The 26,771-nt window shown below is 37.0% G+C and overlaps 2 protein-coding genes across 5 annotated transcripts in view; one reads left to right on the forward strand and one right to left on the reverse strand.

The window, feature by feature from the left end:
* Window positions 1-564: 564 nt before the first annotated feature.
* On the reverse strand, window positions 565-6,627 carry LOC139984815 (uncharacterized). 2 transcript variants are annotated; one of them, XM_071998897.1, is made up of 2 exons: window positions 6,018-6,627; window positions 565-2,906 (listed from the first exon to the last, which is right to left on the reverse strand). In XM_071998897.1, the coding sequence occupies exon 2, from the start codon at window positions 2,885-2,887 to the stop codon at window positions 707-709; it is 2,181 nt and encodes a 726-aa protein (XP_071854998.1). In that variant the 5' UTR covers window positions 2,888-2,906; window positions 6,018-6,627; the 3' UTR covers window positions 565-706. The 2 variants fall into 2 exon arrangements, with proteins under 2 accessions (XP_071854998.1, XP_071854997.1); XM_071998896.1 differs by lacking the exon at window positions 6,018-6,627 and adding an exon at window positions 4,343-5,207.
* LOC139984820 (dual specificity tyrosine-phosphorylation-regulated kinase 4-like) overlaps window positions 5,331-26,771 on the forward strand; it is a 46,905-nt gene continuing 25,464 nt past the window's right edge. For 2 of the 3 annotated variants that reach the window (XM_071998912.1, XM_071998914.1), the window contains exons 1-2: window positions 14,774-15,936; window positions 18,333-18,402. In XM_071998912.1, coding sequence (XP_071855013.1) covers window positions 15,908-15,936; window positions 18,333-18,402 — 99 coding nt within the window. In that variant the 5' untranslated portion in view covers window positions 14,774-15,907. Of the gene's footprint in view, window positions 5,455-14,773; window positions 15,937-18,332; window positions 18,403-26,771 lie in introns of those variants that run through there. The other variant, XM_071998913.1, reaches the window with a different exon arrangement.

Consider the following 26,771-nt stretch of genomic DNA (forward strand, 5'->3'; position numbering starts at 1 on the left):
TATTGATTTAATTGTCAGGGTTGTAAAGGTTTTTAAAATGTTGTTTACAGTTTTGGCAAGAGCTTTGGAGTTTCTAAGAATTTCTAAGGGTTTCCAAGTGTTCAAAATGACTTTGGAGCATATCTTTTCAAAATATTTGATGAATAAAGAGTGTAGTCGATGACTCGAAAAGTGTAATGCGAATTACCGTAATGCGAGTTACCAGACTTTTCCCCACTCCATACCGCATCTGAAGTTGTTTCATATTTTCTACTGCTGATATATAAACACCAGCAGGGTAGATATCTTGTACTGTACATGTATGCAATTGAAGAAATCATTCTTTGTTTGAGCACGGTGCCATTTTGTACCGGTGTCAATTTTTAAGGTGTCCTTTTTCCGTAATGCGAGTTACCGATATTTGGAAGCGCACCATACATTAAGGCGAATGGAATTATAATTCTTGATAATTTCATATTTTGGCTATGAATATTGGATATCACACCACAGAAAATTGAGGAGCTACACTAACCCATATTCAAGCCACAGCACTTGGATAATAAAAATACAGGGAAAAGTGTAAAGCGAGATACCATGGAATCGCCTATATTAAACATTGTAATATAAACGTAATATTTCTCTAAGAATAATGTCTGTATACTTAGGCTGAGAGCACCCTTCAGTTCTAAACTTTGCTTCTATTAATGACTTGAAAAAAATCCTACATCTACGTCACTACTAGGTCGAACGTGTGGAACGATCCCACCGTTGTTGTCATCAAGAGTTTTTCCATTCCGTTCTCTTCTATTGTTGACAAGTGGTAAACGTTATTTTCTACTATTCTTGTTGTGAGTAACTGTCGGCCATCCTGACTGTATTGTACCAGAATAGGTCTCCGCTGATGTGAGGTGGATGTTTGCCATAACATATATATGAACTCATTCTGGTCAGTGCATACAGTGATAGGATTCCAGTCCAATCCATCAAGATCTGGTTTGGTGAATTCATACATCAGCCTACTCTGTGATTCTTGAATGGTGACTGCATATGCTCTACCACGCAAATTGTCACAGACCAGGAGACTGTTTCTATGAACAGTTATATCATACGATCCATCGATAACATCTGGTAGTGTAATCAAGTGACTGTAATTCATTTGATCAGTAAATACATACACATGTCTGCTGTCAGTACCGACAATAATATGATTCTTCACAGGATCAGTAGTTACACAACTCACTTCCTGATCGGATGGCCACCTAGTAATGACGTCACGAATGTTCTTCTTGCTAAATGCACCATCACGTACATCATACATACCGACTTCATACCAATCATCCCATGTTACAGCTTTGAACCCAAATAAAAGACCGCATATGGGCATGCCCTTATCCATCTTGATCTGATCCTGTCTTTGTACTTCTCCTCTTCTGTTGAACACAGTGATATGTGAGTACCTTTCAGATGGCTTATGAGTTATGACAATCATGACATTTCCTCTGCTTGTAATATCAGTGATAAACCAACCTTTAATTTTGATTCCTGCAACATAAACCACTAACTGTTCATGCTGAGCAATCGTGATGTTGTCTTTAATAACCTTTGTAATATCACTAATAAAGAAATCAGATAAAGATTCCAACTCTAGATATTCCTTTTTCATGTCTCCTATGAGAGGTTTACATGCAGCTCTAATATTAGGAATACACTGAGCGTCTGTCCAATCGTCTTTAGAAGCAAGGATAGATGAGGTTGTGGCTTTAACGTTCTCGTACCTTTTAATAACCTGTTCGCAATATTCTCTTATTTGCTTTAGTTCATCCTCATTTCGATTAACAAGCAGGTCATTTGCTGTTTTCAAATTCTTAAAGTTAGCTTCTAGGCTTACAAGTTTTCTTAAGAGTGGGCCCTCAGTTTTATCACATTTGTTTATAAACTCTTCAGATTCTTTGTCATTTTCTTGATTCGCTGTTTTCCTGATTGTTTCATATTTCTTTCTCACTTGTCTCAACTCCTTTTCCAAATTAACATTTATCTGACGGTCGTTATCTCTTCTTTTGCACCCGATGTCCTCTAAACCTCTTTTTCGTTCCTTAGTATATTCCGCAAGTTTATCTTTAATCTCGCACGCCTGCTGCTTGTGTTGATTTATAAATCTTTCTGTTCTTTTCTTTGCAATTTCATGCAGCTTCTGTTTAGTAGTTTGTATTTTCGTTGGTAAGCTGTATAGGTGGTCTTTGTATTTGTTTAGTTCAGCAAATTCTTTTTTCAGTAATTTTCTTTCACGTTCTGCTATTTCAGTTACGTCATGCAGGTCATGACCTTTGTGCTTATTATATGTACAAGTCATGCACACTGGTACATTTCCGCAAGAACTGCAGCATAATTGCGCTTCTTTTGTGTCATGGATATGGCACCTGGGATCTTCCGTTAGTGATGTTAATTTATCCAGCGTCATATTCTTTGCTTCTATACTATCCAAGCTCATGATGGAGGTTTTGTGATCTGTAAACATTTTACTGCTGACGTGAACCTTGTAACATTGTTCACACAAGTAACCTTTACACTTAAAACAATAAGCTGAAACTTTTGTATTCTTCGAACAGCTTAGACATTGCTTTAAATCTTTATTTTCAAATGACTTTCGCAAATGTATGAACTCAATCATACTCTTCATATGGAAGTCTGTCTTGAAATCTTCAACACCATTTTTTGGTATCACGTATTCCTGTTTACACAATGGACACTTAAGCTTTCCAGCACAGCTTCCTTGAATGAGTGTCTTCAAGCAATTTTTGCAATATCGATGAAAACATGGTAACTGTTTTGGTTCTTTAAACTGATCCAAGCAAACAGAACACTTGAAGAAGTTCTCTGCCAGATCCGTTAGAAGAGTTGACGAAGCCATTTGTCTTTATGACGAGATTCTGCAATTTACAAAATAATATAGAAATTTACAAATACTGCTGTAGTCGTCACGAGCATGAGTAAGACTAAAATATTAATTAAATTAGATGTTTGGTGCAATTCTCTAGCTTTATCATAATTCATTCAATTAATTACCGGGATTGTTGGCGAGGTGGGAGTGAGTATTGTAAAGGGTAAACTTTTTGTTCAAAGACATTTATTAGTATTAGACGACTTGTTCTACACCAGCAATTGATCTACGGTACTCATAACGTTTTCTTCTTAAAACATATCAAAAGAACAACATTTCCCTGAACATTTTAAATGCACATCATGCAAACTTAATTGTCGTCATTAATATAAACACAACATCTCAATTTGAGCCAAAAATGAAGATATATTAGATACTTGTGTGCACTGACCCACATTTCTGCTATGCTATTGTAAATGCTCGATATCTTTATTTAGTACAAGGCCATATCCATTTAGTTAATGCTCACGTGTCCCTTCCCTCCACTCGGTCAAACTTCTTTCGGAAATGTTCTTCCAATTGCTTAAATGTTATAACACTCGCACGAATTTAAGTTTAGATATCTCTTATTAATTGTAAAGATCTTTAATTTAGTTCAGATGTCTGAAATTGTGGATTTAATTTCAAAATGGTTTCCTTAAGAATGCAAATGTGGTATACACAAATGTAGTTACAATGGAATAATAGCAACATTTTGCGTCTACAACCCTAGTCGATATCGTTCTAGAAACGCCACTGTGCTAAAGAGGAAGGTCTTCATATATCCATGAAGCACCATCATTTGTTTCATAACAATTACATTGTACACAAACCCCACAGCAGACAGGCTTTACCCGTCAAATGAAGGCTCACTGCCCCAAGTTCGTACAGTATGACTGCAGTTTCGTTTCAACGTCAATTTAGTGACTGTTAATTGTGTTTTCCCTCGTAAAACATTTGATTATATTCAACCCTCAATATGTCTTTAGCCAGATACATGTGATGATAGATGAATTAGCCTAGAACACTTCAAATGTTGTTCCAATTATGTTTTGAAATGAAACGTTGCCCACTTATGATAAACTCAAGAAAGGTACTTAAATTCAGATTTGTACTTATACTGAAGTTTCAAATTTCAGTAGTTATACCAGATTCATTCTCTTGAAAATCTGTAAGAAATCAATGATTTTCAATTCATCAAATTGCGGAAAACTGTTCTGTACCATCATGATTGAAATGTTATTAGTATGGCAGCTGTAGGCAGTACAAACAGAAACCTAGTCTAGATAATTCCGCGCTACATTTTGGAATACGGCCGTTAAAATGGAACATAATGTACATATTCCCTATGAGGATCTACTTGCTACCAATTGCATATATCGAACGATTTCTGTTTCATGGCAAATGACAAATGGCAGACATATATTGGAGTGAATGTTCACTTACCTATTTCTATCGTCAAGATCTCACACAAAGCTAGGTTGATGTCCAAAATAAAGTGCTTCAAAAATGGTAACACAATTGCAACAAAGCACCGTTTACAATAATCTTTCTTGTACGAATTACCGGTATCAATTTACATGCGGCTATACTAAGTACTGTACTCTGTCTATATGCAAGTATTGTACATTTCAATACAGCCTGTATTGACTTATTACACTAGTAATCACTGAGGTCAGGAATCTAAGGAAGTTGCAACATGAAGGGGAATTCCTGAAAATGGTGGCAATACTCCATCGGGGTAGGCTCGATATCGTTCACTGTCGTTGCACATATTTAGTACTAAGGTTTGACCACATATTCTGACGTGTTTTCATATGTTAATTACAATCTTTGATGTTGGATGGTTCGGTAAGTGTTATCTGAAGAGTGAACAGCAGTTTAAGACGGACTCATTTGGTCCGCCCAGCGTTGTTAGGACTTTTCCGACGCAGCGACTTTTTTTTCAGTAAAGAGCTAATCAAAATCCTTATTGTTTGTCATGTGATATGTCAGCTGATACAGAAACTGCTTGGCTCGGCGTGATGTACATGCAAATACCGTGTGTATGTTACGTTTGTACGTGTTTACAATTCGTCTGCATAACGTACTGCATAACAAGAGAACAATGGCTAAAATGTGATAACACTCGCACGAATTTAAGTTTAGATATCTCTAATTAATTGTAGAGATCTTTAATTAAGTTCAGATATCTATAATTGGATTTAATTTCAAAATGGTTTTCCTTAAGAATGCAAATGTGGTATACACAAGTGTAGTTACAATGAATGATAGCAACATTTTGCGTCGACACCCTAGCAGATATCGTGCAACTTCCTTAGATTCCTGACCTCAGTGATTACTAGTGTAATAAGTCAATACAGGCTGTATTGAAATGTACAATACTTGCATATAGACAGAGTACAGTACTTAGTATAGCCGCATGTAAATTGATACCGGTAATTCGTACAAGAAAGATTATTGTAAACTGTGCTTTGTTGCAATTGTCTTACCATTTTTGAAGCACTTTATTTTGGACATCAACCTAGCTTTGTGTGAGATCTTGACGATAGAATTAGGTAAGTGAACATTCACAATATATCCTAGCTTTGGTCTACGTTAAAGGATCAAACGCCGAACTGGCTTTTTCGTGACCGAAATAACTTCAAAGAGGGATGCAGTAACTAAGACCCTCCATTGAATATCAACAACTAACTAACGTTCACCTTCATCGTGCACTACAATGACACGTGCTTGTATACAATTACAGTTGTTCTAGTTCTGATTTGGACTTATACTGAAGTTTCAATTTTCAGTTGTTACCAGATTCATTCTGTTGACAGTCTGTTAGAAGTCAATGATTTTCAATTCATCAAATTGCGGAAAACTGTTCTGCACCATCATGATTGATATATTGTAGTATGAAGCTGCAGGCATTACAAACATAAACCATAGTCTAGTTCATTCCGTAACGCGCTAAAATATAGAGTACAGCCGTTACAATGGAACTCAATAAAGAGACTCCCAATGAGGAAATACTTACTAGCCATTGCATATATCGAACGATTTCTGTTTCATAGCAAATGGACAATGGTAGACATAAACAGACATAATATATATATTGGAGTGAATGCTCACTTACCTTATTCTATCGTAAAAAATCTCACCCAAAGGTTGATGTCAAAAATATTGTGCTTCAAAACAATATAACAACAACTGCACATAATACAGCTTACGACCATTTTTCTTGTATGAATTACCGGTATCTCCTTTACATGACGTGTCGTTATACTGTACACTGTCTATTTGCAAGTATAATACAACTCGAAACGGTCCTTTTGTGATGCATTACAAAGTAATCATTGAGGTCACGATAAAAAGAAGTTGTCAACATAGTGGGGAATTCCTGAAAAAAAGGTGACAATATGCAAATGCAGGTGGGCGTGTCACGGATCAACGATTTTTCATAGTCTATGAACGTAGGCGTGCTAAATGTTTATTTCAGTTTGAGAAGGGTATAAACTACAAAATATTCTGTATATTCTGCAAAGAAGAATTATTGGTTAACATTTTAGAAGGAAAGATTTTATGATTTAAACACAAAAAGACTGTGTACCAAAGTTGCACAATTATTACCATGTTCCGTAATACGTAGATGCTGCGCACTGTTTAATTTACCGAAATATAACAATATAATTCTGCTTAGTCTCTGAAAACTTTCGACTTCCCAAAGAAGGTTGAGTGAGAAAATGAATAAAAACCAGCTGTCCAAATGTCGTCAGTCGGGGGGGGGGGTTCAGTTGGGGGACTTTTGCATTTCTGCTGGGGACGAATAGGACCACTACTACGTATGTACCTTCGAACCCACCTTCCTTTGTAACCTCAAACTATTTAGTACCAAAACCTTGCTTTAAGGCTACTTCTACAGACATATAGTCTAGGTATGCCTCAGAATGCACCAGTTGACGTGTAAAGTTTAATTTCTTTCCGAAGGGTGAAGGATCATGTCACTATCTAAATCAGTCTGGGAAATTTTCTAGTTTTTTCATAATCACAAACTTACATTAAGAGCTACTTGTTTCTACCTGAATTCATGCCCCAGAATGCACTATTTGACGTTTTAAACTGATTCTATGTATTCCACCAATGTTCAGACTTATACCCGAAACAGTTGGATACAATCCGCCCCCCCCCCCCCACACCGCTGCCCAATTCCCCAGCTTTGAAATCATGTCAACACCAAACTACTTAGCGAACCTCAACTTGTTTTCTTGAGGCTATCAAATATTAACCCTAGGTGTTAAGTTTACCATGACAGATTATAATATTGCTCACGTTTTGAAAGATCTTCCTTGGGATGGTGTAGATGTTACATAAGACACCTCTATTAGCGCATGCGCTGGTAACGCATTGCCCTTTTCACTAAGTCCATCTTTAACAGCAATCAGTAACGTGCATAATTCGGCCCAGAGTTTGAACAATGCCAGCCCACAGCATTTTAACCTATTCTATATGGAATGATTACCTACAGCTTATTTAAATTTGGCTTGTCCTTAGAAAATGTCCCACATAAACATTAAAACATTTCATCATGCTGCGGTTGGGGGGGGGGGGTGGAGGAGAAATGCTACATATATGAAGATGAATACATCTCAATTTTCGTAGCTGTCGTATCAATCAGAACAAATTGAATATGTTGATACTGATACACACCTGACGATCACCCGTATCACTCCCAAAATATGCTACAAACTCAAAACTCAGGTATTGCTTCGGGTGATCAGTAAACGTTTATTCTCAATAAAATCTTCATGAATTAAACAGCTCAAGGTGTTCACTAAGCTTCTAAATACAGGATGAAACCAACATGCATGGGTAAAGAGTTTTAATTGTTGACTTAACTTTAATCACAGGATAATACAGGTCCTCTATTCTAACACTGTTGTTAGTCTAGGAAAATATGTTAATCTGGTGCACCACCATCTCTAACCTAATCCCTCCGCTCTTCTCGTCTAACTATTGGAAACTCAGATATACTCTTGAAGCCAGCATAATGTATTCCTAGTAAACAAGGACCACACATAAAAATTACTTCGTTAAAAATTTGCAGGTCACACAGGGCCACCTGACCACTAACTGTTGCCATGAAGTAGTTAGCAATAAAAGTGAAAATTTAGGGAACTTCTCAATTTAATGTAAATATATTCATTATCAAATGAATAAAACAAAATAAGAAAATTAAAGGAATGATCAACTAAATAAAAACAAAATTAGGAAAATGAAAGAAAATGATTAACATTTCATTTCATTTATTTGTTTCCACATTCAAAATATATTACACAATAATAGAAGAAAATGTATCTGACAAGTGGAGGAGGTCTGAGAGAGCCGAGGCTCTTACAAGGCAGCCCCCCCCCCCCCGTACAAAGACAATAAGAAAAGAAAAAAATGAACAATGGATGCAATAAAACAAAGGTTGCACACACAAATAAAGCATGTAACTGTTCTTACGTTACATAAGATAACATTATACAATTTAAAGAATTATCATACATGTAATGACAAAAAAGAAAAAAAAGGAAAAGAAAAAACAAAACAAAAATTATGTATTACCTTAGACAACTTAAACTTTTCAGTAATTGGATAAAAGTAAATGGTTCAGATTTTTAGAAAAGATTGCTAGTGATGAGACATTTTTAACCGTGTTATCAAGATAATTCCATAACTGGGTACCTGAGAAACTGAAAGATTTTTTTTTAATGTTAGAGCGGATACTATACAAATGTAAATTACTGGAGTGTCTTGTAAAATGGTCATGGATGTCTGAGTTTAAGCTAAAGTGTCTGCATAGCAGGGAGGGCAGAAGGTTATTCTTAACTTTATACATGAAAATACCTAGTTGTAATCTATGAATGTCAGACAAGTTGAGAATTTTTAAATCTTTCAAGAGGTGCGAAGTGTGAGCTCTATTGTCTGACAGTGTGACTATACGAATAGCTTTTTTACTGAAGAATAAACAAGCGATTAAGGTAAGTGGGATGAATATTACCCCATACAATGTTACAATAAGATAGGTGCGAGTAGATAAGAGAATGGTAAAGCGTAATGAGAACATTCTTTGGTACAAAATGACTTATTTTATAAAGGACTCCTATAATTTTTGCCGTTTGTTGCATACTGAATTAACATACACAACAATAAAACATTAACCAGGTTTTGCTTTGGTTACACTAGGAATAATTTCGAGGATGAGAGCCTCTGAAACTTCTAATTATGTTTAAGCACGCTACTGATCAACTTAAACTTAAAATTTACAAAGGAAAATCAAGTTTTAGACATTTTTATGTATGTAAGCTATATTGTACAATCCTCAAATTCATACATTAAAGGTATTTGCAGAATACATGATACATTAAGTAATCATATCTTTGTTGAGGATAGCTGACCGATCTTCAGCTAGTTAATCAGTTACCATGATAAATCGGGTGTTATTATTAATTAGAGCATATGTAGTGTTAATGTGTAGCATAGTCCATATATATATATATATATATATATATATATATATATATATATATATATATATATATATATATATATATATATATAGATATATATATATATATATATATGTATATGTATATATATATATATATATATATATATATATATATATATATATATATATATATATATATATATATATATATATATATATATATATATATATATATATATATATATATATATATATATATATATATATATATATATATATATATATACGGGTGTCCGCGAGAGTGGAGGAGAGAGGGCAAGGGACCATTAGGCGCAGATTGGGGAAAGGTTATGTCCTGAAGGTCAGCTTGGGAGGAATCAGCTGAAACAAAGTATTTTTCGACGAAAACGCATGTCCCGCTGACCCTTCTCTGGATGGTGTTGCTGCAGTTAGGGCTAGCCAGACCAAGTCAACTATGATCAAGGATACTAATAAAACCTGGAAGAATCATACATGCACCCAAATTGGTAGGCTTGTTAAAATTGGTTACTGGAAGTGTCGCAGACTTAGACCTGGTTACTGCACTGTAACCTCCTGGTTTCTCCTTCAGGAAAAGTGCCAAAGAGCTGTAGGAAACCATCTTTTTTGATATGCTATCAATCAGGATCTGTTTTTTTTTTTTTTTTTTTTTTTTTTGTGGCTTGAATGTTGAAGAAAATTTCTATCTAGACTTAAAAACCACATTACTTTTGTGATTTAGTGTTTAAGACAATATAGCTTTTAGGCATATTCTACATCAGGCTTACCATGACAGATGAAATGTTGCTGACGTTTTGAAAGATCTTCCTTGGGATGATGTAGTTGTTACATAAGACACCTCTATTAGCGCATGCGCTGGTAACGCCTAGCCCTTCTTCCTTTCGTCCATCCTCAACAGCAATCAGGGATGTGCATAATGTACTCCCACCGCATATTAATCTATACTATATGCTATACTATATGGAATGGTTACTCATAGCTTCCTGAAATTTGGCTCGTACTGAGAAGATGTCCCATATAATCATTACAAAATTTCATCATGGTGGTGGGGGGGGGGGAGAAATGCTACATATGTAGAAGAATACATTTCAATTTTCGTAGCTGTTGTATCAACCAAAACAAACTGAATATTTTGATACTGTTACACACTTCACGATGATAACACAGTCACAGTCTCGATGCAAGGAGACGGGTTGAGAGCGGATCAGTCGTTTGATATTTAGGTTTTTCAAAAGTATTTTAGTGCCACTGTAAAATTTATTACTCATCCTGAGATATTCAATCAGTTCTTAATAATCCACAATAGCTAGAAATAACTTAGCAGATGAAAGCCCCTCAAGAAAGGACCTTAGAAAAATTATAATTATTTGTTTAGCATACTAAAATTTAAGGTCTATACTGATGAACTTAAACTTATAATTTACAAAGAAAAATATTTATATAAGAATATATGAGGAAAAAAATTTCAGGTTCAATAACGAGAACACATATATTGAGTAAGCAAACATTGTTGAGGATAGCTGACTGATTTTCAGATAGTAAGACAATTACCATGTTATAACGGGTGTATATTAGTTTATGTGTGAGCTTATGTAGCGTTCTTGTGTATGTATATAATTATAATTATAAATATATATATATATATATATATATATATATATATATATATATATATATATATATATATATATATATATATATATATATATATATATATTAATATATATATATAGTGGTATATATAGTGGTTAGGGTGTCCGCGTACAGAGCGGGAGGCCCGTGGTTCGAATCCCGGTGGAGGCTGAAAGTTTTTTCACTGTTCTTGATTTTCCAAATCATTACGATTTTTATTTATATATATTCATTTGCCTTTGTCGTTTACCTCCATTGCATTAACATAAAGTCTGTTCAAAGTATCTCTTTCGAGATCCGGCTTTAGGAATCACAAATGATTTTCGAGTTGGTTAGCATCATGTTTGATCTCTAGAGTAAGGCAAAATATGTCACCAAAAACAGAACTAGTATTGTTCGATACAGGTGACAAACGCCTACAGTGGAATTACGATCTTCCTTACCGGTTTCGAACCTCTGGACATACAATCAGCGTCCATTGTTTTTCTGCAGTAGGGCCTACTGTTCGTCAATACAGGCGCTGATCCAAAAAGCCCTGCGACTCCCGCGTAGGGGTCTGCATTTCCTCCCTCTGAAACTGGGGTTCCTCCCTCAGAATTTTAGACATGAAATGATGCTTTCTGAGTCATCATTCAGGCTTTTAAATTAGTTGTATTATGATAGGTCTACACGCAATACTGTATGTTCTAAGAACTACTTTTATTTATGTTTGGTGTTCAAAAATTAGGGCCAGTATACGTACCTTACACCGCCTTCCCCTCTCCCCACTATGCGCATGACATTCCGATTGCCCCTCTCCTCTTGCGGACACCCATATATTGAAAGTGGCGTCGCTCGTAATTAAACCGTAGTCAAACCAGCGTCCATAACCTAGTTGGTTAGGGTGTCCGCGTCCAGAGCGGGAGGCCCGGGTTTGAATCCCGGTTTGTTTACTGTTCTTGATTTTCCAACTCGTTACGATTTTCATTTTTATATATGTATATATATATATATATATATATATATATATATATATATATATATATATATATATATATATATATATATATATACAGCCGCGTTCCATGATTTCCTAACCCGCGGCGCGAATTACTATCAAAGCAGAGCGCCACCATTGTGAGCGCAGCGTACAAGAAAATTTCTGGTTTTGATAGCCCCCCAATCACCGGAAATGGCACTTCTCGGGCTTGAAAATGACCAACCAGATGTACACTTTTGCCTGAGAACCAAGTTTTTCCCAATAGTTTGTTTTCATCCATAACCTTTTTAAGATTGTCACCAGTCATACATCATGTTCGACCTCATCGCATCTCCAGTGGATCATTGCTTTTGTAGGTAATACTAACAGCCTACAATACCCGTCAGCCCCACTTTTCAAGGTTTTAAGCCCATTACTTGTTCAGAATTTGAATAATAAATTCACTTCAAAACATACCCATGATGCTGCACAAAATTCATCTATGGAAAACCAATATAGAAAAAAAACCCCTTCAACCCGTAAAAGAACGGTTAAATTGCATTAGTAGAGGGAAGTATGATGAAGAATGTTGGTCAGGGAATTTTCGAAAATTCAGACACAGTTAATTTATTTGTGTGCAAATATTAAAACCTCTTATAACGGCTTCTATAAAACTTCGATATCGTAAAAAATACAAAAAATATGCTCTGGTGGGGGGTGGTGTCCCCCTTCAACCACCCTCCCCTGGCTACGCGCCTGCGGTTAGAAATCTTGTAGGAAACGGGCCAAATGGAACCTAGTGAATCCATATCGATGTGGATCATATGTGTAGAGATGCACAGACATTATGATAATAATCATGAGTGACAACCTGCTATACGGTCACAGGTCACATAAACGACCACGAAGAGTGCATTTACCTCATGCAGCATGTGTTGGATGAAGTTTAAGCCACCGCCAAATATGATTTGGATGAATAATCTCACGCATTATTTTCAATTTATAGCCACACAAAAAACTATGCCACCAAACATTGGGGGATATTAAAAAACTAAACCCCCACCTAAAATATTGGGGGGGGGGGTCATGTCCCGCGCGGCCAGTGGCGTAGCTACGGGGGGCGTGGGGGCGATAGCCCTCCCCATGAAAGGGGACAACGCTATCGCTGAGGTCTACCGGCCAACAGTGGCGGCGCGTCCAAATATTCAGGGGAGCGGATCCCCCCCCCCCCCGACGGACTCAAATGGACTGCTGGCGCCCTTTTCAGAATTTCAGCACTTTTTACTTATTCGCGGTTATAGACTTTTTTATTGCACTCTCATCTACCGATTGATATTTGTCACATTTTGTTGGTGTAGTTAACTGACAAATGCTCTATCGTACTGCGGTATTTAATTTATCGGCACTTAATTCTGTTGTACGAAACTCTTTACAAGAACTGTACGGGGTTTTCGATCTATTTTTACGAAAACATGAGTATACTCAAAAAGATACCACAGGGATTTTGATGTAGCGCATGTACTTTCAACACCCTTATAAACTTCCGACTTGTCACAATTGGCGATGACACATATTTATTCTTCGTTTATCTTCAAATTAGCAAGGCCCGGAAAGGGTTATTTCCGGCGATCTAGGGAATATCTTTACTCAAAAAAATTCTGTACGCTCTGCGCCAACCTGTGGTGGCGCTCCGCTTAGATAGTGTCGAAAGCGCCCCTACAGGCCATTCTCGCCCCTCTGACCAATACCCCTGCCTAGCTCCGCCACTGCCGGCCAATCAGTCAATTACCCTAATAATATTTCAGACGCAATCTTTGATGTCAGTTTGACATATAGTTCGGTCATTTCAGTATGTTACTTGGCTGAAAGCCCAGTCAATCTTTCTTTGTTTTCCACGCGAAATTTGCAGATTTGTCGAAAAATGTCAATGCCGGTGTCAAATTTACAAAAGATTTGTCATGATATTTCAAAATAATTTACCAGATTGTCATTTTTCCATCTCACTAAGCTATTGATGACCATATAAAAACATGGGATCTCAAAATAAAGGATGTTGAGAAAACTTTAGAGCAGCTTAGAAGGCCTGGGGAGTGTCATTTCCAACGATCTAGGAGACCTTTTTTAGCTAAAAATTCCCGGTACGCTGCGCGCCAACCCATGGTGGCGCTCCGCTTAGATAGTAACAAGAAAATGGTCAAGCCCCCACAGAAAATGTTCAAGCCCCCCCCCCAGCGCTCCCACAGAAAAAAAATCCTAGCTACGCCACTGCCCGCCCCCCCCCCCCATGATCGCCGCCCATGTCTATAGCTAACGGAACACATAGGTGCGTATATGCATACGTACAGTCATCGATCCTTAAAGCTGCGACCGTACCAATACTCTATAATAACCTGTAATTTATCCATTCTTCTAACTTCGGAGAAGTTTCTGATGTATAAATAATGCGCGTACTTGGAAGAACCACCCCCATGATTATTACTCATAGTAGGCTACCGTAAATGTATGGCGACAATATCGTCTCTGCGGGATCCACCAAGTAACGCGGTCCCTTAACCCCAGTATAGAGGATATATTGGCATTTATTATATCTGCGTAGAAGACTAATCGATCTCAAATGGTGTCTCATTGTGTCGTGCAAGAATACTTAAACGGAGTGTGGTTTCACTTGGTATGTTACTTATTCGTTTGAAACAAACGTTGATGATTGGATCGATTCTGCTCCACAGGCCCTAAAGTGTGACGTGAGGAGAAAATACAGATTCAGCAATGGAATGATTCGACCGTAATTGGTCTTCGAACGTACGTAGTGAGAAAGGCTTTTGTATGATTTCTCGTCAATGGACCTCTTCAGCGGAGGCACGAAACCAGTTAGAATTTAAAATATGTTGCGTTATTGTGTGACGTTTCGTGTAACTACTATAATCTGAAATTACATGTTTCCATAGTAACGCGTCAGGTTATGACCTTAAAAAGTACTTCCATACGCACCGCAATGTAGACACCGCGCACCGTGTAATTCCACTGTAACTGTATGTCCGTTGGACAAGTAACGTAAACTTTAGTCCAAACGGGGATTTTGACGTCCGTACATGGCATTTATGTTGAGTTTTTCGAGATACCGGATTCGGGATGACTTAATGTGACTTATCCGAATGGATTCTTCAAATGAACTTAACTTCAGTTGGCCCATCTAGCTAAAGTTAGAAGCCAAATTTTCTTCAGCGAAAGTTTCATGAATGCACATGCAGCGATAGTTTGAAATTTGTTTTCCTTTTAATACAGCCTAGGCATGCATATCGCATCATACCCTAAGTAAAGTACGGTACAGACAATACAGCGTCGATTTCGCGTCGCTTTACGGCCAGTGACTTATCTATGGTGCCAAACAGGAGCTCCACCGGCAGAAATGTAACGAAAAGGAAAAAAATCATAACGTCTTTTGGGTCTGGACAACTTATAAATTAGAGTCTTATCAAGGGATCTAGACATTAAAGCGAGTTGGTTTCGTCATCTTCAAAAGAGTTCTAGGCCTAGTACTACTTTACTAGGCCGAGCAGCCAGTGTCCTGATCTCGACTTATGCCAAGCCTAATTAGCGTAGCTAGTAAAACTGCTTTTGGCCGTGAATTCTGAAACGACGCCGGGAAGTACTGTATATATTCCGTGGCTGAGGCAATTGGAGCCTATTTACGTTAGGTCCAGCCTAGGTACCAAAGAGAATTCTTGACTATTGTAGCCTTGGCCTTCACTCCTTTTTACCAGACACTGTTTTTCACGAAAGGGGTAATGTTTGAAGACAACAATAACTGTGTAACTGTAAGGCCTAACTGTTTAATTGTGACTGTTACAACTAACATTAGACCTCAAACATATAACATCCAGCTTACAGTCTGACCAAAGGAAGGATGAATCTTCATCACGGTGGGGAGAAAAAGTGAGTTTATCAAATTTATTGCAATGTTTTCTGTCTTTCATGTTAGGCCTTGTTGTCTGGAGGACATCAATATATAGCAGGAATTCATCCCATGCCCCTGATGTCCCTAAGATTTTGGTCAGAAAATGAGAAAAACTTCTGCTATAATTATAAGTCATTTTTCAGCTTCTTTAAAGGAACACAGTCTGCTGTGTTAGCGGGGATATGGTACGAGGGTAACGCCAGTCAGAATATTCCACTATTAAGTAGGCCTAGGGGTGGTTTGTATTTGTGTAGTCTAAAGCAGTTGTTGTGTCATTTTTCACATCCCTAACCTATACTTAGATTTTAATTCAGTAGTGTTATATACTGATTTGTACTTTTGACCATTATTTGACATTCTAGCATATTTTCTTATATTATTATACTTTAGTTAAGTTAAGTAGAAAAAAGGGATCAGCAGGGGCAATCAAATCCCCATCAAGTCACCATTGAGAAAACAATTAAGCCACAAAAATCAGACCTGATTACAATGCTAAAAAGTGCTTGTCCAAAGCATTATTAAACCCAATCATACTACTTGCAAACTACAACTTCTCTCAGGCAAACCGTTCCATTCATTCACAATCCTATTAGTAAAAAGTTATGCCCAATATATCCTTCTTTATAACTTCTGGAGTTTAAAACAATGACCTAGAAGGTACAACTACACATAAATTGTCAAAACCATAAATAATCTTGAAAACCTGAATCAAGTCACAACTATATTGTGATATAAAATACTGATCACCTTTAAGTTTTATGGTAAACATATGTTAATTCATGATGAAGAACAATTGATCTGTTTTTATTTATATATAGGGAAGAATTGTCCACAGATTTGTTTCTGTGTCAATTAGGCCGTATAGAGATACCCATATGAATAAAAGTGATAATTTGAGGTGGAAACAAAAACTGTCCATGTCAATGCCTTACCCTGCACACATTGAAAGTAAAGTTCATAATGGACAGACTTACACACTTGTAAAATCATCGCCTCTGTCCATCATGCTTGGCTTAAAGTCACCTCCTGTGGCAATTGATGTACTCTAATGAGTTTTGAACAAGAGGATTAAAGTGACAGGGTTTCTGTTAACTATGTATAGTTCTGAAGTACCCTCATTCTATTGTGTGAATCGATAACCCAGCCAAAGGTTAACAAAAGTTACTATTGTTGGTTACATCTAACCCATCAAGCGTGCAGTTGCATAGCAACCTTGTTGACTTGGCTATTCAGAGTTTAAAGTCAAGTTGCTATTTAAGAAACTGTACATACCAAAAGTCAATAAAGACAATGTCAATAATTTGATGACAGGCTGACTGAAAACCCCCCAGAAAAAACCCAGAACTTTGGCCAATGAATCTGACCACAGGCTACTGTATGCTGTCTTACAACTGCTTCATACATATTATATAGGTCCATTTGAAGCTGCCCAGGCAATTGTCCATAAATTTAGATGTACTGTAGGCCCTAGTGTGCGGTAGGCTGCATGAACAATGTACAGTAACTCCATGACAAGATTTGGTATTGGATCAGATCTCAAAAAGGGCCAAGCAGTAAACTAAAGTTAGAAAAGAACAAAACAATTATGGAAAAAAAAGAAAAACATTTATAGTCCTTACAGGTACAGCATAGCCAAGGTAACCACTTTTTGTAACCCTAGGCATAATTTTAGGTATCTAAGTACTGCAGTGTAGAACAGTGGATCCTGATTCAAATTAGAATTAGTCACTTCAGTTTTAAACTTGTAACTTAAGCTCCTATCGAGTAAACAAATGTATTGTGTACATTTGTTATATATCCCAGGTACTCTGACATGACATGTCAAAGCAGGGCAAGTGACTGTTTATTTCTAGTCCCAATGACAAATTTTTAACAGGACGGAATTACTGATTAAGTACAGTAATATTGTGCAGCGTTGTAGGAAATTTGTTTGAAATTTGATACAGTGCTAACTCCTCCATGAAGTAACCATGAAGTAACCTACTCATCCATGAAGTAACCTAGATCCAGCCCTTGGTTGCCATGGAGATGTTTCTCTCCTTTAGCTCTGCATTGTACTTGTGAATGTACTGACATTATAGTACATGTCTAGACAGATACACAAGTTTACCTTATAAACTTACAAGAATTCATCAAATTTATTCATGAATTAAACTGGGTATGATCCCTTATGATACTGTACAGGTATTGTATGCTACGGTGGCATTGTCTGGCCCCATCTCTCACTAACCCAAGCCCAAACTACCCCACTCCCACACCCCACACCACAGGAACAGAGTGTCGAAGAGAGTTACGCAGTAGGAGTTTAATAGTCCACGTTTTAATTTTTTGAGTAATATATTTAAGTTTTCAATTGTCTTATTTTTGTCTGCAGACCCACTGGGGAAAGGAAGAAGACCATTCTACCTCTCATTAAACCCATTTCTCATCAAAAGACTGGAAAGGTAGGCTTACTGTACAATTTTCACAGTTTAAATTTGCAGTACCCGGAACATGTTTGTGTCAGTCAGCACACTACATGGAATGAGTACTGTAACAATCGGCCAAACACTTATTGTTTTGGAATGGACATACACTGGAAAATTTCTGTACTAATTGGCGCTTGGAGAGTATGAGGGGCGCCTTCATTTGAAAATCCGCCCTTTATTTAGACCGCCGTTCACTTTTTGCCACTGCCCACTTTTTCACCTTTCAAGGTGATTAGCCTGGAAAGTTAGCCTGTGTGTTGCGTAATCAATACGCCAAGCCTAGTAGCCAAAGGAAACGAGCGTGGAAAAGTCACTTGCACAGCTCAAATTTCCTGCGATCAACCAAGAGCCTATTAAAATGTCCGAGACAGCCTGTATACTGTTATGGCAGTGGTTTTAGAGGGTGCATTTTCAATTTGTTTTAAATGTTAACTACGAGAATCCCTGGCAAAACCAGGAGAGTTTGTAAGTCTCATGTTCAAGCATATATATCCCAGTTACTGCAAATAAATCCCAGGTACTCTGACATGACATGTCAAAGCAGGGCAAGTGACTGTTTATTTCTTAGCCCCTGAATTACAAATTTTTAACAGGACATAATTACTGATGTACAGCAATATTGTGCAGTGTTGTAGGAATTTTGTTTGAAATTTGATACAGTGCTAACTCATCCCAGAGATTTGCCAACTGGCAACTCCCTGGTTATCCCAACAGGTCTACTGTATATAATGATGATGATGAATGCTAGCTGCATGGCTGCAAATTTATAACTATTAAAAGAAACTTGTTGCTTTGTGTTATTTTGAGAGTCAGACATCTGAAGATCAATAGTTAATATATATATTTTTTTGGGGGGGGGTGGGGGCTGTATTGTCCCAGTCATGTTCATCGAGTTTGTCAAGCTTTTAGTCCAGGAAGTAGGGTCCTACGGTCTGTAAAACCTCTTAACTTATTTAAATCTGGAATATTGATTCCATCTCACCCTGGAGAGTCCTCAAACATCCGGCCGAGGTGAGAATTGATTTTGTTCGTAAAAATGCTCAACAAACAGGAACTGTAAGTCATTCTGCAGGAACAAGTAGAGTTCGTACCACACTGTCATTTTGGTCTGAACTACAAACTTTTGGGGATCGTGTTAAGAATGAGGAATTAGACAAATTGTGCAAGTTTTCTGACAGACGTAAAAAAGTCATCGATAAAGCGTGGATATTTTTTTACAGCGAGGCAAAGTTACTGCAGTGCAGGACTGCAGGCAGAATGTAGGATTTGCAGGACAACTTTTACACAGTGATCAATGTTTAAGATACTCATCAGAGATTGATCCTGTTTCCATGACAACTTACAGTGATATGAGAGGCATGCAATTGTAAGGAATGCACATCGAATAATGTTTTATGGTAACGTACCGTACACTTGGTGTTACGTTCAGCGGTGAAGTGTAGGTTGTAGTACTGTTGTTTGCTTAAAATCTCTCTGTTTGGCACTGCTGTTATACTGTATCTCCATATGATTCCACGTCAATTTTCATATCAGGACACTGTCTTTTAAATTGAGTTTGGAAACTGTACATCCTCCAATAATTGAATACAGGTGGCATTGCTAAAAGTTAGGGGAAAACTCCTTACTTATTTGCATGTACTGTAAATGAAGGATACTTGAAATATAAACAAGCTTCAATTATAATTTGCTTTTCGTTGACAAATCTGTTGGATTTGCTCTCGATTTCGTTAAGCTTTTCGACAAATAATTCTAACATCAATACAGTACAGTGTTGGTCTACTGTACATCTTGAGGACCACTGTGCATTGCTGGCTACAGCTGGTCTGCAAATGCAGTACCACATATCCAACTGTCAGCTCTATTTAAAGAGACATATTTTGAAAATGTTTACAATCTGGTTCGGATCAACCAATGGAAGCCTTGTTGAAAGCAGTTTACCATTTTGCCTAGATTAAACCTATGTTTTTTTAAGCTGTTTGTTTGGCTATTTATAATCTTCTGTATTCTGAAAGGTCAAATTTACATAGCTTCCATCTTCTTGAGTATCCTGCAAAGAATAATTGTTATAAATCCCACAAATTAAACAACATCCTCCAGTCTGTCTGAGAGCAATATTTGAATTGAGAGTGTAGTTAGTCTTGTGTTTGAAATGAAGCATCTTAAAGTCGAGGAGAGAAGTTCCAAATCAGTCATGAGGAAGCACGAAGGGCGGAAAGTTTTCTTCTCAAAAAATTTGATCGAAAACTTTGACGAACAATCTGACAGTTTGTGTGGTGTGAGGATTCATGTTTTACTTCAGCGAAAGGAATCAAAGGTACAGTATCTATAGGCCAGATGTTCCTTAACAGTTTTCTTTCCTAATATTTCTTAAGATTCTGACCAATCCATAGAGCTTGAGCATAGAGCATTGGAGCAAAGATCTTGTGCAAAGAGGTGCATAGATCTTGAGCATAGTGCATAGAGGAGCATAGAGCTGGAGCATATATCTTGAGCATAAAGCATCTATAGATCTTGAGCATAGTGCAAACAGGAGCATAGAGCTGGAGCATAGGGCTGGAGCACCAAGTAGCATAGATCTTGAGCATAGAGCTGGAGGAGCATAGAGGAGCAAAGATCTTGAGCGTAAAGAGTCTATATAACTTTCAGAGCATAGAGCTTAACTAGCATAGAGGCGGTAATAGAGCTCTAATCAGGTGAAATTAACAAGAGTTTATATCGTATAGAATCTGGGCTAACTGACATTTCTAAAGTTTCTGAGTTATTTTGTTAGAATGGCACATTTAAAAATTTGGAAAATACTACATGGCTTGATCCTATGTATATATATCTCTGTTCTGTAATTTTCGTGTGTGCTGCCCAGTTCTGCATTACAGTATGTATGCATATGCATACAGTATGTATGCATACAGTATGTGTAGCTCTAAGCTGTAAATTTCACCGGTGGTTTCGTCCAGCTCTAGTTTAAATTCATTTGTACAGAGATTGACTGGTGAATCTCGGAAAGAAAAGTTTGTTTGACTTTGAGATTGGTAATAACTTGATATACTGTAATTGTTTACTTTAGATACTGAGTTGTATGTTGTAGCATATTTCGGGCCTAGTATTGAATGACCATAAGTAGTGCATATTAAGACTAAATAGTACAGCATATTGGTTTAATGAGTTAGTGTCCTGCTTTATTAAACGATTAATTGATTGGCATTAACTGCACATATACAGAAGTAAGTTGACTATCTGCAGTGGCAAGGAGCAGAAGCAGGGGGGGCAGCCGCAGGGGGGCAGCGATCAACAGGGGTCCATTGTTGTAGTACATATGGAGACAATATGTTATAAGTTTATGAACACATCTGGGAACTTAAAATCAATAAACTTGTACAATCCCTCTGAAATATCAAAGAAATTCCCTTTCTATTCAGGGTAAAACTTTTGTTAGTCTGTGGAACGCATGAAATACTGTTTCAGGTCTTTGTGAAGTGCTTTTCATTTTTTTTTCACAAAGTGACAATATTTGAAGATTTCCTGCTGGTTATTGGTTTATCATGGAATATATTTTACTCCCTTTAGTGCATGTTAATGAAAAAAGCATGGTATGTATGTGTACTACACAAGCAGAATCCCAGTCTAGCCTTTCTGTGAGTTTCTTTGACCTATAGTGAAATTGTTTGATGGAAAAGAGAAAAAAATATTTCATGTGATAAAATGTTTTATTAAATACAGAGCATTCCTGGCTGACTCTTTCACTCATGGGTGAAGAGTTGTTATAAATTCTCGTTCACACAGTATCATTGAAGGGGGGCCTGGGGGGGGGGGCGGTGAGCCTATTGACTATTGGAACGTATTTAAGTCTTCCTCATGTAGTGTCTGATATCTAAGATTACTGTATAATATTGTATTGCACCAGAGCTCATTCTAGTTGCTGTATGTCTTAGCATGGTGTACTGGTTAGAATGTATTTGCTATGGCTACTGTACATAGAACAGCTTTTCTGCAATCGATCCCAGGGTTTTCCCCTTACTCCATTTTGTTAGGTTGCTACGTATCTGTTTTTTTTGTTTGGCGACTGCCTTGCAGAAATATTATTAACATCGCTGCCTCACAGTTTCATGCAGAGAAGGAATAAAAAAAATGCAACAATTGCAAAACACCTTTGTTTTTAACCCATACCATCATATGACATTGAAAAAATGGCTGTGAACACTAAATTATAGCAACAAATTTTTCAAGTTCTTCTGCCTATTTAATATAGCAATTTGATACTAATTTATTGCTAGGATAATTGACATTAGGATGTGGAACAAACTTTTCTCCATCCCCCACCACACCATCCCCCCCCCCCCGCTATGCATGTGTCCTACAGTGTCACATACACTAGTAACTGCCTCTCACGTGAGAAATCCCAGAGGAAACCCTAGAACCCCCATTGTACAGGCTGTCTCAACCAAGCCACTCAAAACAAACATTTCTATGAACCTGATGGGTTGAATACCAAATTACAACATTTAACTAGCACTTTCGGTAAATTAACCTGTAGACTGCAACCTAGTGCTACAGAAATTAATACAAATCACCAATTTGTAATTTAGGTTCGTAAATGTGTGTGGGAGAGTGCATGAATTCTTTGAGAGGAACAAGGTGTAGTAAGAATGTAATATTTGTTATACAGTAAATTATTTGGCTAGACTGAGTACTTGCACTTAGGTTTGTGGTACCTATGGCTTTCAAAATTAGGCCTACTATGGATACACATGGCAATATCTAGATTATGTACAGTGTTCTTGGAAGTAATAGATCTGAGACCTTGGAACAGGTCTTCATGCTATCACACATATATCAAAACATATTAAAATATTGAAGGAAAAAATGTCACCGTGTCAACACAGGCTTGGGATGGAAGGGGAGGGGCAGATTCAAGATCTAAGATGGTTGCATCAGGGAGTTGTTCCTTAACAACTCCCTGGTTGCATGTCCCCTCCCCCTTCTCTTTCCACCTGGCTCTTTGACCTCCAGGTGTCTGAAGTCCTTGAATGTGTCACACAGTGCAGATCTATATATTTATTTCAACTTGCAAGGGGATGTATAGTGTACAGCACAAAGTTGTCTGCATTATATTTGATCATGGAATTCAAACCTTGTTTTTCAGTGATGGTAAAGCAAATTGCTTCCAGGGCAATTAGTAATAAAGTCTACTAATCATATATATGAATAGACATCTCACTTCCTTGGTTTTAAATGAAGACTTAAAACCAATCCAGCCATTTTGGTACATCATGTAACTGACTATGTATCATATATGGTGTAGGTTCATTAGGTCAGGGCTGCTCAGGCTATAGTAGATGGGATCATAAACCAATTTAACCTTAATGTATGACATTAAATGATCTCAGGTTTTCTCTTAATGGATGCCATTAAATGATCTCAGGTTATGTAATAGGACCATACATCTTGCCTTTAACTGTTTGGATAAAATGGTTGTCCAGAAACTACGCCAACAAGAGACCCTCAATTAAATGTTTTATTGTGTTTGACTTTAATTGTACACTAAGTAGGAGCCTATATATTGTCTGTGCAGACATATTTACTAGGACTTGTATATATTTGCGTACTATTTGTCTCGTAAGGAATGGGGTATAAAATGTAAGTAAATTTAATTTATATTCTTGATGACTATCAAGACAAATAAATAAATGAAAGAGCAGAGCTTCTCTATAACAGAATAAACCAAGCTAAGAGCTGTGTGGTACTTTTATTCCTGGACAGTACTGTACGACAGTATACATGGAAATAGTGAAACATACTAAGCACAACAGGCTGTGGTTATAGTGTCCAGGCCCGCTGTGGCATTTTGTGTCCCTCTCAGTCATTATGGCTTGAAATTTAAGCACCATACCATGTACATGCATACATGTATGCGTTGTACAGTAGTACATGTACATTTATGAAAACAAAATGTTTTGATCATCGCATATATTCAATCTGTGGCCTACATAATTTCATCATTTATAACTAAAAACTCCACACAAGGCCCTGTTTTGGACCCTCACATGACGACAAACATATTTATCCTGAACAACTTTGGTACACCATAATTCAAACTTGATATCCACAATATTTCAGCATATATATTTGAACAAAAGCTCTAAGGACCTCTCGTGACCCAAACGACCTTCAAATTAATGAAATGTGATAGCATACATGAAGACTTATCTCACACAAACCCATGACCAAATTTCAGCCAAATTGAATGAGAAATGAGGTTATTATGGCAGTCATTCAAAGTTTAAACACCCCAAAAACAAAAAGTGACAGAATTTTGGCAGAATCGCATGCTTGCCCGCTAAATATCTGGTTTGTAATTCATTTGGGTCAAAAAAAAGATAAAAAACATCTCTTTGTTCCGATGTATCTTTGTCCTGACAATATGAAATAATTTTTGGACTCGTAAATTTTTCAGACCAACTTTTTTCAGACCCAACTTTTTTTTACCTAGTTTTTTTTTTGACCAACAGGTTTTCGGACCAAATATTTTTGGACCAACATATTTTTGTGACCAACATTTGTTTACTCAAATTTTTTTGGAACCAACATGTTATGGTACCAACATTTTTTGTCACCAATGTTTTCAGACCAATTTTTTTAGGACCCAAATTTTTGGGACCAAAAAAAGCGAGTCCCCCCCCCAAAAAAAAATAAGTCCAAAATAAATGTTGGTCCAAAAAAAATTGGGTCCAAAAAAATTTGGGTCCAAAAGTATGTTTACTCTCAATAAAATTGGTCCCAAAAAATTGTGGTCACAAAACTAGTTTTCTTGGTACCTGTACAACCAAATTTTTGGATAAAAAGGATTGCTCCGATTGCTTCGAAATTTTTCTTTTTGTCGGAACATAGAGACTTCGGAACATAGGGATGTCACCACTACAACCAGTGCTGTAACCATCACGAAGCCAGTGTTATCCAAATATATTATCAATACTGACACAGTGTCCAGACTTATCACCTCCTGTTGACTTTGCAGTCTCCTTCCTTTCAATAGGTGTCTTAAGAGGATGTTGCTTAGCTACTGAATAAATTTACTTAATGCTATTGTACCCGACCTGTTGAGTGTTTGTATAATACTGTAATATTGATGAGCAGTTTGTGCTTCTCTGGAGAGAAGGTGGACTATACATATTGGCTGCTTCAGGCCTGTGAATATAATTCACTAAAAGCAGCATTTCAATTTGAGTTGATTTTTGCCAAGTTTTAATGTCATTAATATTAATATAGCCACTAGAGTACATGTTGTCCTTAGAACTGGCACTAAAAGTAACAATTTAACAGATTTTGTGTTTTAGCTAATTTTAGCTAAAACTGATTTTTATGCCTTAGCTCTCTCACCTTTCATGCCTGAGCTTTGGTCTCTAAAGTCTCTAAATATGCTAGGAGGTCCAATAACGGTCACATGTGCTCATACTTGTTGAAATACAGTACCACTACAATACTTAATTCATCCTCGTTAGATAATAAAAATTAATCGAAGATATCGCCATGAAAAAATCTGGGCAAAAATGTTGTTTTTTCAAAACTTAAATTAAAAGAAAACTCTTTTTCATAGTCTGGAATGTTGTTGTAACTGCTTTCATGTAGATTTGGCTGTATGCCCAGCTGTCTTTCATCTCTCGTCACCAAGGATACAGTCTTAACAGATCACTTTCAAGGTTCATAATCCAATAAGAACGATCATGTTAATTTTCTTTACTTTCCTGTTCTGTTTGAAGAATACTGTACATAAATTTTCCTTCCTGTTTGGTCGAAAAGTGGTTCTAAAACTGAACAAAACATAGTTGTCATGACCTCTATGGGGGTTGTCCAATGATCTGAACTTTTCACCCATCCCACCTGTGTGGCAGCCGTTAAGAAGGATAGCCAATCACATGTGACATAAACAATGGTGGAATGGGCTACCCATGGGGTGATAGTCTGATTTTCAGGGGTGATAAAAGAGGATCATCCTGGAATTATGAATTATGAATGTGTTGATGTAATTTGATTTGCAGTCCTGGTCTTGTCTTGATCTTGCCAAGCCACAGAACCAGATATCAACAGAGTTCTCTGCATGGCCAAGCCACTTCTGTTTAACCATAATGTGTTATAATCCTCCTGTGGAATTTTAAACCAGATCCCTGCAAGTTGAGTTCCTCTACCCAGTATTAAAGTTTTCCATGCTGTAGTTTGTAAAGATTCCATTCTGTATGTTTTGCTTGTCTACAGTAATTATCCTTACCAATCTATTAATATTAATTTAATAGTCTGTTTTCTGTTTACAAATTGCATTTGCTATTAAACCTTCTTCGTAAGGTTGGATCAGG

This window comes from Apostichopus japonicus, chromosome 17, assembly GCF_037975245.1.
Source record: "Apostichopus japonicus isolate 1M-3 chromosome 17, ASM3797524v1, whole genome shotgun sequence".
NCBI lineage: Eukaryota > Metazoa > Echinodermata > Holothuroidea > Aspidochirotida > Stichopodidae > Apostichopus > Apostichopus japonicus.